This window comes from Gadus macrocephalus, chromosome 9 (genome assembly GCF_031168955.1).
Source record: "Gadus macrocephalus chromosome 9, ASM3116895v1".
In the NCBI taxonomy this organism is placed as follows: Eukaryota; Metazoa; Chordata; class Actinopteri; order Gadiformes; family Gadidae; genus Gadus; species Gadus macrocephalus.
This window is the reverse complement of record NC_082390.1, coordinates 6,275,798-6,293,950: the sequence shown is the minus strand read 5'-3', so window position 1 is coordinate 6,293,950 and position 18,153 is coordinate 6,275,798. Positions and strand designations below refer to the sequence as shown.

Genomic DNA, 18,153 nt, shown 5'->3' with positions numbered 1-18,153 from the left:
GGTATTTATGTAGTGCATAGTGAGAGCCGTATGGTGACACCTAGCACTATTTTCGACCAATCAGTAACAGACCTGTGTTTTGTTTGGTTTGGTTTTGTCCCTGTAGTTTGGTTAAAGGGTTTGGTTACTGTCTGTGTTGATGAAATGAAAAGCAAGCCATTGTGCACTGCACACACATAGAGAGACAGAACCACAGACAGACTAGTTCTGTAACACAAACAATATTTTCAAACAGGGATATGTATCATAGTTTTACAGGGACCTACTAGCAATGAACGTTGGCAAAATGAATAGGTTGTATCTGCTATAAGGATTAAACAAAATTGCCACTCAATCAAATCACCCATTGTTTAATCCAAAAAGTATAGTCAGCTGTTGTATCCACCCCCAAATCAATGGACGAACCTTATTACATAGTCTATGCTATCAAACTGGGCTCCTGGCTGAAATAATAATAATATTACTGTAAATAGCTGAATAGCTGAATGTTAGAGAAATGTTAGAGAAAGAAAGAAAAAAAAAAAACATCCAGCCAGCCCTTTGTTGTTGCTCTCACGCTGACGTGCGCAGGCTGCGCGGTCGCACTGCGCCCCAGCTCCCCCTCTCTCCCCGCGGCCTGGTCGGAGATGAGTGGAAGATGTCGGTGTCGGGGCTGAAGGCCGAACTGAAGTTTTTGGAGTCAATCTTTGACCCAAACCACGAAAGATTTAGAATTATAGACTGGAAGCCTGATGAGCTTAGTTGCCAATTTAACGTGACGGGGGAAAAGCTGTTGATCATCCACTGCAACATCACGGTAAGAGCGGCAGGGCGAGTGGCGCACATAAGCTAGCGAGAATCCCGGACTATCGACCGCCGACACGAAAACACCGCACACACCGCTCTGTTTACACCTTCTACCCCTCGTTTCGTTGGGCTCCGGGCCTCTGCGCTTTCCTTTTTGGTTAATTTTCCAAGATCGAACGACCCCCCCCTGGGATAAAAATGACAGAACAACATTTAAAACATTGCGTTTCAGTGCCTTAGCTCTTCTCGTGTAGCAACATTAGCTCCCCGCTAGCTAGAAAATGTGACGCTACAAGTTTGGTTAGCTGGGGAAATAAACTGCGTCGCTGTTGCGGGGTTGATGTCGGCCCACGACAGCAGCTCTTTTAACCCGCACTCTGGTGGATTTGGTGTACATGGGTCTTCTGTATAAGTGGGGTTTCACGGAGAGAGGGACGGTGTGCTGCAGATGAACATGTTTGGAGGAAGAGTTGTACTATACACGCGTTTATCCTCCAGTAAATAGACTCGTCCCGTGACGGGTCGTGTGTCTTATCGTTAAAGATGTAAACATCGTGTTGTGTGCGTTACAATTCACCATCGACTTTTCGTGCGCCAGCGTGTAATCCGTATCCCACTGTGTTTCATGACCATTTGGTGGATGACTGTTGTGGTTATTGTCATGTAACGTGTTTGGATCCTCCGTTTTAATTATATTTTTAGAAAAATCCCTTTCTAGCTTGTAGGATCTGGTTGGATTTCTTCAATGCAAAATCACAGAATGACACCGAAAGGGTCATGCAACTTGCATCCATGTTTTAGGAGCCTTTCGCGGCAGGACACATCAGTGACGCTTTTTATGTTCAAGCCACTCTCTCCTCTTGTCTAATGTTTGTTCCGGTTTTTAGTCTTTACTGACATAGCCGAGGCTTTTAAAATGTATGTAAAAAATAAATAAAAAATAAAATGATGTCATGTTTGCGCTTACGTTAAGTTGGCTACATATTTTGGGCAGCAGCCCGATTTTACCTGAATGCATCTTGAGATTCAGTCCATGTCCTCTCTGGCTCTATTGCATGTCACTGACACTACGCATCTTGTGGGGTGACGCACTTATCATTTTCGATCAGCATCATCTTTTGCATAGTGTTTGCAGAGGAGAATGGATAACTTGTTATTCTTTAGAGTGATTATTCCACATTGCAAAACAAATCCTAAGCCCACATTCAGCTTTGCAATCAGAGAGATGTGTAATTATCCCGTTGATTGCTTATAATTTAGCAAATGCAGTAGCTAATTTTATTCATAATTGGTGCAATTACGGCAACATATCGACTTTAACAGCTCTAGCAAGCAGTCAACAAGTTTAATAAATAGTTTTTTCGGGTGGGTACTTCATATTATACCGAATTAACCCAATATGTATTTCATTCTAGGTTAGGGTATAGTTTCTATTATTCACTACATCTTTAATGACCTAACAGTTACCGTTGACCATTGTTAAATGTTCTTGTCCGCCTTACCCACCCTTTCAGGAATCCTACCCCTCTACTCCGCCGATATGGTTTGTGGACTCTGATGACCCTAGTCTGGCTGAAGTTCTGGAGCGGCTGGAAGATGTGAGGAAAGGCAGCACATTGGTAAGTCTGTAACCAAATGGGAAACTTGATTCCCGAACTATGCAAACGTAAGAATCGTATCCACTACGACGGTTCACATGGATTTTCTTACCCTTCATTCCCGTCTCCTTCCACAGCTTCTTCAGCAGCTGAAGCGTCTCATTTGTGATCTCTGTCGGCTTTATAACCTCCCCCAACATCCCGATGTAGAGATGCTCGACCAGCCTCTTCCCGCTGGGCCCATCAACCCCGAGCGAAAGGTAGGCATGGCGCCCCGATGTAAACAATGCAACGTACTTCTAAACGTCGGCCCTCTCAATCCCGCCGTGCTTTCTGCCCACACAACAGATCGGGCCAGCGGATGAGGTGACATCTGAGGAAGAGGAGGAGGAAGAGATGGGAGAGGTGCTTAATATTTACATTTCTCTGATCGCTCTTGGGATCCACAGCATTAGCGGCTGAGTCTGTCTTGATATACGGCTTTTCCAAGTCGATCGTAATGGTTCGTGTCCGTGTGTCTTTGCCCCCGACACTCCCGGCCAGCAGGACATCGAAGACCTCGATCACTACGAGATGAAGGAGGAGGAGCCGGTCGACGGCAAGAAGTCTGAGGACGACGGCATCGAGAAGGAGAACCTGGCCATCCTGGAGAAGATCCGCAAGAACCAGAGGCAGGATCACTTAAACGTAAGTGCTCATTCGGTAGGTGCACTTTTTTTTATTTGCTTTCCCGTACACCTACACACAAAAAATTGCGTAATTTCCTTTGCAGGTTTAATTGGCGTCTGTGGTTCTGAATTGTGCGTTGTGTCATCTTGTGCCCCGGCACAGGGTGCAGTCTCTGGCTCGGTACAGGCCTCGGACCGCCTCATGAAGGAACTCAGGGAAATCTACAGATCACAAAGTTACAAGACAGGTGAGCGCGCAGACCTGCTCCATTATTGATCCTTTGTATCGATCCCAGATGAGAAATGTGGGTGTCATTGGGTGCAGTAGTATAAGACCACAATAAATATTAAAAAGAGACCAATGCATAGTAATAGGAATATTTAATAATCTGTATCTATGCACAGTACGAGTAAAAATTATTATAATCTGTTAGTTGAGATTGACCTTGTTTGCTTAATGATTGACGTACATTCTAATATTAATTGTCTGGCAAGTGTTATTGTTTTATTGTTTGATATTGAGTTAAAAATTGTTGTGTCTCCCTTGTAGGTATTTATTCAGTGGAGCTAGTCAACGACAGCCTTTATGAGTGGCATGTCAAAATAAGGACGTAAGTTTTTCGGCGGATAGTAAGCGTAGCCATATCTTATAAGCTGTCAAGCGAGCTCATGTCTAACATGTTCCCTCCTTCCTTGTTCAACCCCAGGGTAGACCCTGATAGTCCCCTGCATAGTGACTTGCAGGTCTTAAAGGAAAAGGAGGGGGTGGACTACATCCTCCTCAATTTCTCTTATAAAGTGAGTATTGCGGTTGAAATGAGAACAAACACATTCACTGATGACCCATATCTTGACGAAGAGGCATCTAACCACCCTGTGTTTTCCCCTCCTTCTTCAGGATAACTTTCCCTTTGACCCCCCTTTCGTGCGGGTAGTGTCCCCTGTGCTCTCCGGTGGGTGAGTACATTGAAGATCTGTGCAGTAGTTTATTATCAGTGGCTCTCGCTGCTGCTCTTCAAGGCGAATGCCCCAGCCACGGTACCTCTCGTGGCAAGATAATTAATAGTAGTTGGAATTGTGGTCCTAATTTCCGGAAATAAGGACAATGTTCCTCATGGGATTTAAAATGAGGAGGATGAAAACTAAAGAAATCTTTTATTATTGTCTAATGCTCCTTGTTCCCTTTTCAGCTATGTTTTAGGAGGAGGGGCCCTTTGCATGGAACTTTTAACAAAACAGGTATGTTGATGTTTTATTTTACATTAAGTCGATCTTATTTGTCTTTATAAGATGATATCTATTGTTGTTTGTTGTTTGTTCATGTCCATCACGTGGTGTAATTCCTGGTTTCTCTTCCCTTTGATAAGGGCTGGAGCAGTGCCTATTCCATAGAATCTGTCATCATGCAGATTAATGCCACCCTTGTCAAAGGAAAAGCCAGGGTGCAGTTTGGAGCCAATAAGGTACGTGCACTTTTGCGCTCATAAATTAATTTGCCATGTCATGCGGATGCTTTTCATATTCAGAAGCTCATGGATCATCTCCCTATTGCCTGTGCTGTAAACAATATCAAGCACTCCAACCTGACTCCCATTTATTTTTTATTTTTCAACAGAACCAGTACAATCTTGCCAGAGCACAGCAGTCATACAAATCTCTTGTGCAGATTCACGAAAAAAATGGTAAGTACTTCTAGGATGACTTTGTACTCTGTCTGTGATGGTTCTAGTGGTATAGAGCTGTTGTGTTTTTGTGTCCTTCTTGATTGCAGGCTGGTACACACCTCCCAAAGAGGACGGATAAGGACCTCGCACCACTATGCACTGGGAACACGTGTCAGCAGGTCAAAATATCTTGCTTTTCTTTGGAATATCCCACCCCTGCTCCTTCTGACTCATTGGGGATATAACATTCTTCGCTTGGAACCAACTGGCAAATATTCCCCCATCTCATTGTCTCAATAAACAAGTATTACTCCCCCACCCTCTCCCCTTCCACCATGGGACTGTGTACTCTGCCCCCCCGTCCCCCCCTGGGGGAGATATAACATGAGGGACGCATCATGTTAGTCCCACTTCTGTCCTTGATCGTTCGTCCTTCCAAAAAAAAACCCCGAAACCTTTTCATTTCCCCATTCTACTGCGGCGTGGAGAAGTGTTGGTTTGGTTCCTCTGCTTTCGACCTGGTGGGCGTGACAAACTGGCCGTTCGACTCGTGGCCAGGGGGGGTGTGGGGGCGTAACTCTGGACTCAGTGCTGACCCCAAAGAGAAGCAATCTTTTTTAGTTGCAACACCCCAGACCTCTGCAGCCATAGCATGGGCTTCTGACCGAATATAAACAGGTTGATTATGGAAGATCTTTAAAGAGACACGTCACCGCGCCACTTGTTTGTCACTATCGAACCGCCCCTCCGCCCTCTTTTTTTTTGTGGAAATTTGTAGTAATGTAGGCTCTGCTTCAGAAGGAAGATTTGGGTGAATGGCCAATATGGTTTGCCCAGATAAATACAGCCATTTTATAACTAATGGTTTAAGCTATTTTTCGGACACAAATGTTATTGGGTCGAGTGAGGCCCTCATGGTACCTAAGAGTACGGCAACTTGTGTTCACTAGAGCCGAATGAATGGACATCCTGTTTCATAAGAGCATACAAATAGGCTGGCTGTAGATAAGGGTTTAGGACAGCAAATGCTGTCTTTCTGGTGTCCTCCCTCAGACAAGTGGAGGGCTCATCTCTCTAGAACTTACCCACCGTGCAGTGGGGTTTTAATTCAAATAAATTCTAGTTCTTCAGATGTTGGCCATCTTTGAGTGATAAAGAAGCCTAAAACAAAGATAGAAGAATCCGTCTCATATTTGTCCACCAGGGAGACCAACAGCGTAGGTTGGCGATTCCAACGTTGACCTCTCCAAAGATTCCAAGAGTAATCCGGGATGTGTTCGCCTAATCCCGCCAACACAACACAATGTTGAACTCTTAACAATTCTGTAAAAAAAAAACGGTTGTAGTGGTTTGCCCGATTTACGGTTTTAGCTCTTCTTGCTGTTGCATTCTTACATTCGATTCTGTCCAAACCCAACCGCTCCGTAACCGCTCACTCTGGATCCTGATGTCGTGGGTCATTTCAGCAGCAACGGCTTTATTCAAACGATTTTTTTTTTTTTTATTGAGGACCATGGCGTGACTTGACCAAGAGCGAGAAGATCCTGTGGTCAGGAAGCTTGGCGTTTGGCTTGGCTTGGAGGCCGCCGGCGGGGAATGGGTCAGCTCTCTCTCTTCCTCCCCCCCCCCCCCCCCCCCCCCGTTTGTTTTAATTTGGACATTCAGTTGAGGATACCTTTTTATTAAATATACACAACGTAAAATCACAAGGGAAACATGAGCTGGGTGTCCCCAAGGCGCTGTTTGGCTTTTCTCGGTGAGCGATGGGATGGATCATTGTGGCGTAACCAAGGCGAATCGGCCCTGTACTATCGAGTCTGACGTTAACCTCCTTCTCCCCATGCAATATAACCCAAAATGAGTATGCTGGTTCTTCTAAAACGAGGGCAGATACTGTATCAATTTATGAACACTTGCAGTTATTTAACACTGTCTGCAACAATTTGTTTTAAATGATAACTCAGGTAAATAAAACCATGTTATGGAGGGGTAATATGTGCATAGAAAATAAAAAGGTCTGATCACAGTTCATTTGATGCATAAGATGATGCTCTGTACCTTGTCTGAGTTAGACCTTTATTTCCTCAAAGAATTGACTGTCAGACCTTTATAATCTTAATGTTATGGGTTCCATTTCACCCGAGGTTTCCTGTGGTGTGTTTCATGCATTGTAAAAAATAAGATAAGATGGTGGGCATTTGCAGAGCATTTCTTCTTCTCTATCAAGTGACCAAACATTAGCGGGATTGTATAAGCATATATGTAACCCATGCTATGGCTCATTGAAATCCACTGTAGTATTTTCTTTTTCCTTTTTGTTTCTGTTTATGGTTGTGTATGGTTGCATTTCATAGTCTGGGAGGTCTTAAATATAAATGATCCTTTTGCTTTGGTAACCAGTTTGCACACATGGTAAGGATGTGCCTATGGAAGTCAATACAATTTGTAGAGGCAGTGTAATGATTTGAAAAATCTCCCCAGCTCCATGTGCTAACATCTATTTGTTACAAGTCCGATCACAATAACAGTTTGCCAAAATGCCAAAACGGGTTCATGGGAATAATTAAATGTCGTTCACTCTTCATCCTCATGCCACGATGAATAGAATTGCACGCTTCTCTTTAACTGGACAGTGTATTTGAAATGGTTAATCATTCTCTTGTGAATTCATTTTTCGGGCACCAACGTAGGGACGATGGACTGAGTTTGGCACTGTTGGCATGCTTTGGTTTTTGTTTTATTTTCATTTTCCATTAAAATAATTTTGACCATGTACAGTAATTTGTAAACTTGCATCAAGTTTATAAATAAAGAATTTTAAGATTAATGCTGTTGTATCTATTTTTTTGTATTCTGAAAAGCTGCCATAATTAATGACACAAATGCAGTGTAACGGTTGCTTCATGACAGAAAGAGGCCAAATGCCAGTTCATTTGATCATTAAATTGAGGGATTTTGGGTAAAAAGTATGCATATTGTTCTATGGATTAATTGAAATGTTGCTATGGGATTACTTTATTGAGCATTAAACATGTGAATATTCTTTTACTTGGAAAAACAACAGATTTTTAGTAAGGCAATTAACCCAATAAAACCTAACCCAAGTAACCCAATTCATATACACATTTTTCATGTATTATTCATACTGAAACATACTGTGTTCTTCCCATGTCTTGAGATATTGCAGTTAAAGAGTCTAGACGACAGGATGCAACAAGAACTGTTTAATATCTATTAGGGTAGGACCAAATTATACAAAAGTCATACACAAAAATGTAATTCCCTTTTTACGTCATTCGGCTTGGAGACACAGTCTCCTCATACCAACCCAACCAAGGGGATCGTGTTCCTTTACAGTGTGTTGTATCCATGGCAATAACTCATCTCTTACATTGCAATACCTATCAAACCACACAGTCGATGGGAGAAAACAATGAAGGTTCGGTGACATCACGGGTCAATACAGAATACGTGTGTTAATGTACCGACGTTAACACGCGTTTAGATGTGGTGTAATGGTTCAATACGTCTTTCTTACGTCTGGAATTATCTTACTTCATACGGATAACCAGGTTCTCCTTGTGCATGTCAGATGTTTATTACCGGCTTGTTTATAACCGTCAGATGAACTTTGTGCGAGTAAAAGTTATGAGTTATTCACCTGTGTACTGTTGTTGGTGCAAATACTATGTGACGTTTGCATGATGTTCAGTTTCACACCTAAAAGCACAGCATGTTAAACAAACGTAATATTAGCGCCATATTTCTGGTCACGTATACATTTTCATACACTTATCCCCCCAACAGGAAAGGACATTTATTATTTTATCCTTACATGTATTATTCTAAATATAGATTTCAGTTTGTATTCCTTTACTGCATATGCGGTCATGCCGAGTTAGGTTGGCACTGAGATCAGCAGTTTTAAGTTCACTCAGTGTAAGCATGAATTCTTTAAAAAAACTAAAAGGTGCTTTAAATCTGTAGCAGGTAGCTATGGGAAGACACGCAGGACATGTGCCACAAACACACTCACACATCATACGTAACACATAACAAAGTCTATACCAAACAACAAAGTGGAGAAACGGAAAAATAAAGATTCTGTTTATATACCACAGCACAATCAGACAAGACAATTTACAGGTTTTGAATTAACTAGCAATCCGACATGTCGCTTCACAGCTGTGTCGAGCCTAACACTGGATTACTGTAATAATCATGAACTCCTCAAAACACATCTCCAAGCCAACTTGGTAGCAAAGAGAATTGAGTCTAACTATTAACTCACTGCAAAGAATAGCCGTAGAGTCTTGAAATTAAAGAATCGAGTTTCACCTGTTCTAGTTTTTAGGACCAAAATTGTATATTTTAGTGGATTTATACCCTTTAATATTATCATATATACCATACTACATCTATTCATGGAATAACAACAGCCATACATAGACGCCCAAAAAATCCAGAGGTTGAGAAATAAGTAGCCATGTAATAATTTACAGTTGGGGTTTTAGGGGGGAGTTAAGAGAGAATTAGTCAACAAGTATAACATCCATCACTTAATACACTGCTTGGACCACGCACAACATCAATTATTTGTACCCCACTGCCATTCAGAAGGCAGAAGTGTCTTGGTTACTCCTCAACTTCAAACTGTACAACATTAATTTGGAATGTTATCCAAGGAACTACACACGTCAACATGTTGTGGGCCTCACTTTTGGATGGATTCTCAACTGTCATTGGTCTACATCCTGACATGCTTGCTCCGAACACAAAGTCAGTGTACGACGTCGGTCAAGACAAACATGTCACTATGTAATCACGAGGTTCAAACTATAAAACAATAGCCCACAGGGCTGGAATATAAGGACGATGACAGACTGTGACTTCACATGTAGATCTAAAACCAACTCACACACTTTCCTGAGAAAGTAATTGATGCTTTAAAACAGAGGAATAGAGAACAGAGAACGATTCTTATTGGTACAGAATTAACACATTTAAATGGCTTTAAAATAGTGAGCCTATTTCAGCCTAGCTGTCGAACATCTCCACGATCTAACTTGGTCATCATATAATAAGAGACATTAAGAGAAATGTCAATCTTTATATATATATATATATATATATATATATATATATATATATGTATTGACTCAAAATTTAGAATTGTTTACACATCTTAATGTATTCATAAGAGACTAATTGCAAATTTGAGACGTTTTTTAATAAATTCTCTAGTTTCTATTTTTAACAATTGAAAATTTAGACTCCAGATTTTCACTAAATGGAAAGAAGGAGAAGGAGGACGCGTGTTTAAAGGGGGGACACAGAGAATAAATGCTAATCTTGGCAGTAGGTAATGCTACTAAACATTCTTCTTTTTACAGCGTTGTGATTAAAAAAACGGATTACCACTGTGAAGCATTCAAGGAGTGCGTTGGACTAAATGACCTGTAGTTGTAGAACAGTAAACCTAAGTATTGTGTAGGGGGCGAAAGGACGACCCCCCCCCTGTCCCCCTTTAAAACCAGCAGTCGATTTCAAAACAAAACCCAGTAAAGTATGACTGACACGTTTGGCCTCCCCCTCTATGCATATCCACTGCTCTACCCGTGTCGTTCACACGGAGGCCTCTACATCGTCAGGATGAAGGGGGGGGTCTAACTGTGAATGGTGTTCTTAATCGATCCCGCTGTGGCTTCCCATACCACACCCCCCCCCCGCCCCGCCCCTAACATCCCGCCACGTCCCCACCCCCCTCCGCTTCCCCGCTCCTACATGGGCTCGTCATAGTTGTAGGTGGGGGCGGCAGAGTACTGGTTCTGCTGCGGGTTCTGCTGCTGCATGTTCTGCTGCATGGCGCCCTGGGCCGCTCCCATGGCTGCCTGCTGGGCGGCCTCCTGGACGTGGGGGTTCTTCCAGGCGCCCGTGGTCCACTCCTCCTGGGCCTTGCCCATACTGCCGCCACTGCCGCGGTATAGGTTGTGGACCTGTGCAGAGGCATTGAGGGTTTAATTGAATTGAAGATATATATATATATTTTTTAAGTTAAAGCAAAAAAGAAGCAATAATAAACCATAAAATAAAATGATGAAACAAGTGGACAGTTAGAATTAGGTAATATTTGCAAACAATGAAAACCACAAATGAAAGGAAACTGTCAAACACTTGCTATACCCGTTCAAAAAGGGGTGTGAAGAAGAAAAACTTGTTTAATCTCCCCCTTCCCCCTATATTATTGATCAATAATGGTTTATCAGCTTCCTAATTACTGATGTATAATTCCTTATCAAAAATATACATTAGTTATCAATAGTTAAATTTCTTAGAACATCATTCATCAGAGTGCAGGAGTTAGACACTGTAGACGTTTCTGCTCATCAAAGACCAAACAAAAAGGGGAGGGATGCACTTTGTTTTTAAAGCGTCGGTAAATGATCTAGTGGTGAATTATTAAACGATGTATGCACGTGTACAAGTACATGCATTGGAACCACTGTGGTCCCACTGCTTGAATGAGTTGAATAGAGCTTTCTAGCAGAGGCACACTAAACCCTGCTCCGGGTATGAATAAAGGAAGCTTGTTTTGTTTGTTTTGAAAAGAAAAACGGCCTTCACAATAGAGTAGGCGGAGCCTTTGCAACACAATCGACGAAACTTGATCCGAGTTTTGTATGCCGATGTATGACGGTACATTTCAGCCATGGCCAACATCGATCTTGTTAAGAGGTATTTAGCGATGCCCGTACCCTGGTGAGTGCGATGAAAGACAGCACGGCCACTGCAGTGAACATTATGGTGGGAATCAGCATGACCACAGCTGAGCCCACGTTGGTGCTGAAGAAGGTGATGGTGGCCAGCCAACCGCTGGGGAACAGAAAAGGAAGAGGAGGGGGAGGCGTGAGAATCAAGACTGCACATTATCAAACCTAATGATGGTGCGACATTCAACACTACTTTTGTAAGCCTATTTTGAATGGGTATTATTTATTATTTATACACATTTCAGTGTATGTCACACACAAACCAACTAACACATAATGATTTGCAACGCCTAGTACTTTTTAATATAATATTTAATATATGTATTGATCTTGAAGGGCAATAACAACATCCCCTTTTGGAAGTAGTCTTGTGTTTCCTTCTATGTTTTCATTGTACCCTACAACATCCACACAGCGCAGGTTCCACTCATCCCTCCACTAGACTCACCACTGGTACCACAGCTGAAATGTTGTGTTCTTACATAATTACTTGATCCTTTAATCATGAGTGTTCTCTCACTGAGCCTAGTGGCTCAACACCAGGGAAATGCAGAGACCAGTGTCTGGTCTGAGTGCTTACCAAACCCCCCAGCCTGGGATGCCTACTGTCTGGATGATGCTGATCACAACCTGGGCCATGAACACGAAGAAGAAGGCCATGAAGTTGAAGGAGCTATCCGTCCTGCGATGTGAGGAGAGCAGACATACAACAATATCACAAAGGGTTGCAAGAGACATATTTTAAGAAATGTAAAGAGATATCGTTTTTTTAGAATGGCAAATGTTATTTTACATATTAAGCTTGCAATGAGTCAGCAACATTAAGGAATTCAATATTTGTTTGTTTGTTTGTTTGTTTGTTTGTGTAAGGCTTACGTAGACCTAGAAATGACATCATATCTGCAACTTTATTACTAATTTCTGCATTGCCTGGTGGAATGCTAAATTCTTATTGGTCCATTTCTGTATGTTATTTCTCAATAACAGACCGCTGCTATGAATAACATATACCTTTGTTACAGATGCTAGTTTAAACCGTAAAATCGAACGGACTGTTACTACAGACTACTACACAGAGTAAGTCCTATGGAGACTTACTTGAAGGCCTTGTAGATAGGCCTGAACCAGCACACATAGGAGCAGGGAGTGAACAGAATGAGCCACAGGATGGCCATGCCGAAGTTGGTTGCTCCGCCTCCACCGCACATCCATGCCAAGCAGCCAATGAGATTCACGGCCAGTGTGGCACTGTTCACTATGGAGGACGAAAACCGAAAGACAAATTGATTAAGTGTGCTTGATCATGTTCATATATGTTATCTGTAGCTAAAACTACAGAAGGGTTGTAAGTCTGCCACTATCTGATATACTACTAGATTTACTACTAGAATATAACTACATGACTAGGTTAGGTGTATATATGCTAGTGCTACATGCTACCTTTTGTACACGCAACAAGAAGTACTCTACAGTAGGCAAACAAACGCTGAGGTTAATTCTACAGTCAAACATTAAACTTACGTTCAAGAATAGAATCGTGGAACCTATGTGATGATGAAACAGATATTGAATGCATTATGTAAGTGTTCTACACATATGTAATCCATGATAGGTTGATCTGCTACTAATCCAGGGAAATCATAAGGAAGAGAGTCTTACAGGTTACACAATGTTGGCCTCAAAATTCATGTTCATGTTGAAACATGTTCAAATATTTCAAATGTTTAAGGATTCTTGGGCCAGCTACTTCAATAAATAAATAACGAAAAGCCACACAGCCTTTATTGAAATACATAAGAAAAATGGAATCAATGTGCGGATCAATCAAGTGTATCTTATCTCATCTTATGTTGCTGTCTTTGCTGAAACATGGTAAGCTGGCTATACCAGAATGTTTCTACTGTTTACGCTTCATAATATTTTGGGCAAAACAAAAAATATGCTTTGCATGACAGAAAACAGCGAGGGAGAATTTGCCGACACTGGGCAGGACGATAGCAGTTGTCAAGCTGAGATAAACATAGATCATCCATAATGGCTCATTAAATACAAAACGGCAACAACAGGCCCGGTAGACTATGGAGTTGTCCTGGATAAACTCACAGATCCAGAGGTAGTAGAGCCTCTTGCACATGGTCCGGTGCTGGTCCGGGATCTCGTTGAAGTCCTGGTAGAAGCATGGCTTCAGGGGGATGAAGCGGGGCAGGGGTGGGAAGTTGTTTTCTGGGGCAGACAAACACAACATGTTTTTGGAAATTAGGATGAGCCAAAGTCAATTTAACACCACACACATACAACATTTACACGTATGACTTTCATTGGTTAACATTCTTAACATGAGTTGCAAGTGTGTAGGTATTTAGAACAGTACTGTTCCAAATCCATACATTAGGCTTAATGGAAAGCATCAATATTGTTACAATTATTGTTTCACGGTTGTGCTTACCTGCCATTGTGCCTGTCGTGTACTCGTGGAAATGGCCACTTCTGTCTTTAGGTAGTTTGTTGGATTAAACTGCAGAGAATTACACAATTGGTTAAAGCCATGCCTTACCACATGATCCAGTAGTAAACAACACACATATAGCATTACACAGGCCTTTAGCCCACATATATGAATATGTTTTCATTTGGTCGACATTTCTTCCTTTTTTTCCAGCATTAACTACACCCAATACTGATGTCTGTGATATCACTTTGATGCAGTACGTTATAGGAAAATTAGTAGAAAACACTAAGAATAGAATCGATATGACATATACATTATATTTCACCATGCACAAGAGCTGCCTCATGCATTGCATTCCTATGGCCTTCTCGACACCATGCGAACAGATAGATCTATGAGCTGTTTAAATAACCAGAGGGTTATCATTATGCCCTCTTCGATTGGTATAAGCCCACCGCTGTTGTGGTAAACCCACAGGCCTTAGATAAAAAAAGAGCTTTGTTTTCAATCGAATAATCTCCCAAATCTAGTCGAGGGATGGAGTATGTAGCCTATAGCCTACTACAACCACGGGCCATCAAGGACATTGTAATGTTCACTGATCGGAGGAGGGATCTGTCGTCACACGACGATCTTTTAGAAGACAGATGATGAAGGGATCGTTTCATAGACGAACGAGCCGGTTTTAAATGCATTTTTTCAAAAGGGCTGCTGTCGTGATGCTGCAATGGGATACAGGGCATCGTGCAGGCTGGTGTCAATGGAGCAGCGTCCTTCAAGAGGAGCAGCCTGCGACCGGGAATGTGTAGACCTATATACCATCTATATTTTGAACGCTTAACAAATCGAACACTTGCATTCTCGTGACTCGGTGAATCGATCGTTCGGGATGAATGCATACCGAATAATAATAATATAGAATTGCCACAACCATTCGTTCGCGCCCTAGAAATCAAGTAGGCCGTATAATTGTAAAAAATTCCCAAAAAATTATCTTACCTAAATGATCCCGCGGTTTGGTGCTACAATGTTTCTGCGGTTCGGACTTGAATTCGATGCGATATTTTGCAGGAAATGCATTCGTGGAATTGTTCTCGGTTCTCGCATCCACTCAATCTGTTCCTTGGCGGAATGGATGAGTAGGACGGTCACGTGACGTGTACGCAACCTCCTACGAGGAGATCAGGATGTTGGAGCTGCAGACTCCACCCTCTGCTGCCTCGCCGATGCTCTCCACGGTGCTGAAGCTTCAGAGAGGGCCTTCATGTCAGCCCAATAGACCCACACTGTGGTACTGGTTCTGTGGTACAACTGCTTGACTTAGTAAAGGTTAGGGGTTTTAGGGTTAGGGCTTGGTTTGAAGGTTAGGTTTCGGGTTTTGATTGAGGTTCAGGGGTCTAGGGTCTGGTTTAAGGGGGGGGGGGGTAATTTTTAGGGTTAGGTTTTAGGGTTTGGTATAAGGGGGTGGTTTTAGGGGTTGGGAAGGATAAGGGTTTGGTATTAGTCAGGTTAGGGTTGGGGTTTAGTTTGTAGGGTGAGATTTTAGGGTTTGGTTTGGGGTTAGATTTAAGGGGTATGTGTAAGGGGTTAGGGCATGGTTCGGTTGAAGGGTTAGGTTTCACGGTCAGGTTTTAGAGTTAGGTTCTATACAGTTAAGTAGGCTATAAGCTCAAGGTTTGGTTGTAGGGGCAGGGTTTCCTATAGGGTCAGGTTAGTGTTTGGTTGGGGTTAGGGATCTTATCAGGGTTTGGTTTTTAGTTCTATGTTTTGATACTAGGGTTTCCTTTTGGTGGGGCTTGAGGGTAAATAAAAACTACCACCTCCAAAATAATAATAATAATAATAATAATAATAATCATTGTAGGTCATAGTGCTACAATCTTTGAGATGCTTTTACAGGAGCCACTATACAAATGTATACCTTCAAAGTGCGTTTCTTTCTCCTATATTATTAGGTATTTGGTGTATTTTTTTTAAGATGGACAGACCACGGTCTGGGTTATTGTTGCTTCGTTCTTCTCCACAAGGGGGCGTGCTAGACAGCCTACATGGAGGCCTGGCGAATACTTAAACTTTACTTTATAGTCATTATTTCAATAAAAGATAATATTACAATTAAAATTGTCCAAATCTTGAAAAAACTCCAACGCATGAACATGGCGGCCGCGGAACATTAACGTTTTGCTCAAAATAAAATAATCAACCATCATATCACATACTTTACTATTGATTGACGTTGTAACCGTCTGTTGGCATCGACTTTGCTCAGTTGTAAACGTTGTGTATTGGTAAACCAGCTTTAGATAACGGCAAGTGTTGCCTTCAATACAGTGGCAATACTGTATGTGCTTCTCATAAAGGAAAGCAAAAAGAATAGTAGGCCTAGGTGATAGGCATCAAGGAAATAAAGGCATGCAAACTTAAAACTGATCCTACTAAGTTCTGTTTAGTTCTGAATGTTTTTCATTGGATTAAAAAATCCTGCTGTGAAGAACTTTTAGATTCCCAACGCAGTGCACATGAACTGTCGTTGTCGGGAACACGCTTAAGCGTGAGCGTCATCAGCGAGTGATGAACGCGCCTATACCACATCAACAAAATATAAATTTTTACGTATTTCTCATGAAAACAATGAACAAAATCATACTTCGGCCTACATACTGATAATATAATACAACAATCACTGTGTCAGTTACACAATACAAACAGCCTGATGGAAATGTGTTCCATATTTTATACTTATTAGGCTATAGTTAGGTGAACTCTGCATTTAGCGCTCAACTATTGTTCTTAAGTTTTATTCTTTCTTTCTTTGTTTCTTTCTTTCTTATTTATTTATTTATTATTCTCTCTACAAAATCTCCTTTCTCAATCTTTCACCTAGAGACTCCATTCCAATTTTAAAATGTTCATATTAGCTTGGAATCGCGCAGTGTTTTTCAGATTTCTAAAATATTTCATACTTTCTAAGATATTCTACTTTTAAAATACTATTTTTTACAATGGATGTCAATGGGAGGACGGCGGAGCCGTCCGCCCCTTCTCTCACACTTCAGACGTACATTGGTCAACATATTATCGTTAACCTTCGTTCAAAGGTTTAAAAAATCAACACACTTGTATCTTGAATAATCTGAAAACAGATTTTCGATTACCTTTATACTTTTTTCAAATCACAATTCCATGTTGGCTTGTTTTCAGTTGGTCTCATTGATTTAGGCTGAGGTTAGAGCGCGAGGACGTGCAGGCAGTGTTGCCAGATTGGGCAGTTTTTCTCGCTCAATTGGACTACTTTTTACGACGTTCAGACAGCGTTGCCAGATTGGGCAATTTTCCCGCCCAATTGGACAACTTTTAATAAATTAGGCTGGAAAATGAGCATAAGGCGAGTACATACAATTTTTGCTATTTCCGATTCTTCAGTTCAATTCCTTTTACATTTCTGCATTTTTAGCAATGCTTTGCGCTTTTCATTCAGCTGTCAGGTGTGTTATTTGTTTCCAACCATTTAAAAAAATTTAAATGGTGTGCATGTTTACATTGTTCACTACATTTAGACTTTTGACAAATCCCTTCACTTGATTTAAGCCATTTAACGTTTCTTTATGTCTTAATCTATGTGGCTTTATTAAAAAAATATTTTCAACCTCACTTTGTGCTACAGCACTCAACGCATTTTCTGCAGGATATGAATTTTCAATTTCTTCTTAGCAAAAAAAACATGAACTCAGTTTATATACATAAGGTAAGTTATGTGATTTGATCATTTCCATTCATGACCAAGCAGGTGGTGCTAAATCAAATATTGAAACCCATAATAATTTTAATTTCTTAAAAAACAAAAACAATAGTGTGAATTGTGATGCTGCTAAATGTAATCCATCCACATTTATTGATCGACCGTTCTTCTTGACATTGAAGATTCGTCATCTGGGGGGCAGCCTGGTATGAGATGAAGGGTGTCCTTGGAGCTCATCTCCCTGGCCTTCAGGGGAGGGGCCCCTCCTCCCAGCCAGGGCCACATGTTACACTTTAATCAGGACTTCTGTCACTCACCTGATGGATGGTGGCTGACATCATGCTACGAGCATAGTGGCCCTTTCTACTGTCATGGGAGCCTTTCAGTTACACACACACACACACACACACACACACACACACACACACACACACACACACACACACACACACACACACACACACACACACACACACACA

General features: G+C 41.5%; 2 protein-coding genes across 6 annotated transcripts; one reads left to right on the top strand and one right to left on the bottom strand.

Annotated features, from left to right (window-relative positions):
- The first annotated feature begins 550 nt into the window (after positions 1–550).
- LOC132464211 (ubiquitin-conjugating enzyme E2 Q2-like) lies at positions 551–7,543 on the top strand. 4 transcript variants are annotated; one of them, XM_060060479.1, is made up of 13 exons: positions 551–796; positions 2,301–2,405; positions 2,522–2,644; positions 2,733–2,789; positions 2,931–3,086; positions 3,216–3,300; positions 3,603–3,663; positions 3,760–3,850; positions 3,951–4,009; positions 4,243–4,291; positions 4,420–4,515; positions 4,668–4,734; positions 4,824–7,543. In XM_060060479.1, exons 1-13 carry the CDS (start codon positions 638–640, stop codon positions 4,853–4,855), a joined length of 1,140 nt encoding a protein of 379 aa, XP_059916462.1. In that variant the 5' UTR covers positions 551–637; the 3' UTR covers positions 4,856–7,543. The 4 variants fall into 4 exon arrangements, with proteins under 4 accessions (XP_059916462.1, XP_059916464.1, XP_059916463.1 ...); XM_060060481.1 differs by having other exon boundaries at positions 556–796; positions 2,931–3,071; XM_060060480.1 differs by having other exon boundaries at positions 579–796; positions 2,928–3,071.
- A 382-nt stretch (positions 7,544–7,925) lies between these two features.
- Positions 7,926–17,262, bottom strand: LOC132464213 (secretory carrier-associated membrane protein 5). 2 transcript variants are annotated; one of them, XM_060060485.1, is made up of 7 exons: positions 17,091–17,262; positions 13,933–14,001; positions 13,590–13,709; positions 12,585–12,741; positions 12,067–12,168; positions 11,472–11,589; positions 7,926–10,712 (listed from the first exon to the last, which is right to left on the bottom strand). In XM_060060485.1, exons 2-7 carry the CDS (start codon positions 13,937–13,939, stop codon positions 10,497–10,499), a joined length of 720 nt encoding a protein of 239 aa, XP_059916468.1. In that variant the 5' UTR covers positions 13,940–14,001; positions 17,091–17,262; the 3' UTR covers positions 7,926–10,496. The 2 variants fall into 2 exon arrangements, with proteins under 2 accessions (XP_059916468.1, XP_059916467.1); XM_060060484.1 differs by lacking the exon at positions 17,091–17,262 and adding an exon at positions 14,935–15,105.
- Between the last annotated feature and the right edge of the window lie 891 nt (positions 17,263–18,153).

Excerpts from the sequence above, each read along its gene's own strand:
- LOC132464211 (XM_060060478.1), top strand. The coding sequence starts at position 638 with ATGTCGGTGTCGGGGCTGAAGGCCGAACTGAAGTTTTTGGAGTCAATC. Across the intron at positions 3,087-3,215 it reads TAAACGTAAGTGCTCATTCG|GGTGCAGTCTCTGGCTCGGT; the intron begins GTAGGTGCACTT and ends GCCCCGGCACAG. Across the intron at positions 4,292-4,419 it reads TGGAACTTTTAACAAAACAG|GGCTGGAGCAGTGCCTATTC; the intron begins GTATGTTGATGT and ends CCCTTTGATAAG.
- LOC132464213 (XM_060060485.1), bottom strand. Across the intron at positions 12,169-12,584 it reads CCTATCTACAAGGCCTTCAA|GACGGATAGCTCCTTCAACT; the intron begins GTAAGTCTCCAT and ends CTCACATCGCAG. Across the intron at positions 10,713-11,471 it reads CTTTCATCGCACTCACCAGG|GTCCACAACCTATACCGCGG; the intron begins GTACGGGCATCG and ends GCCTCTGCACAG.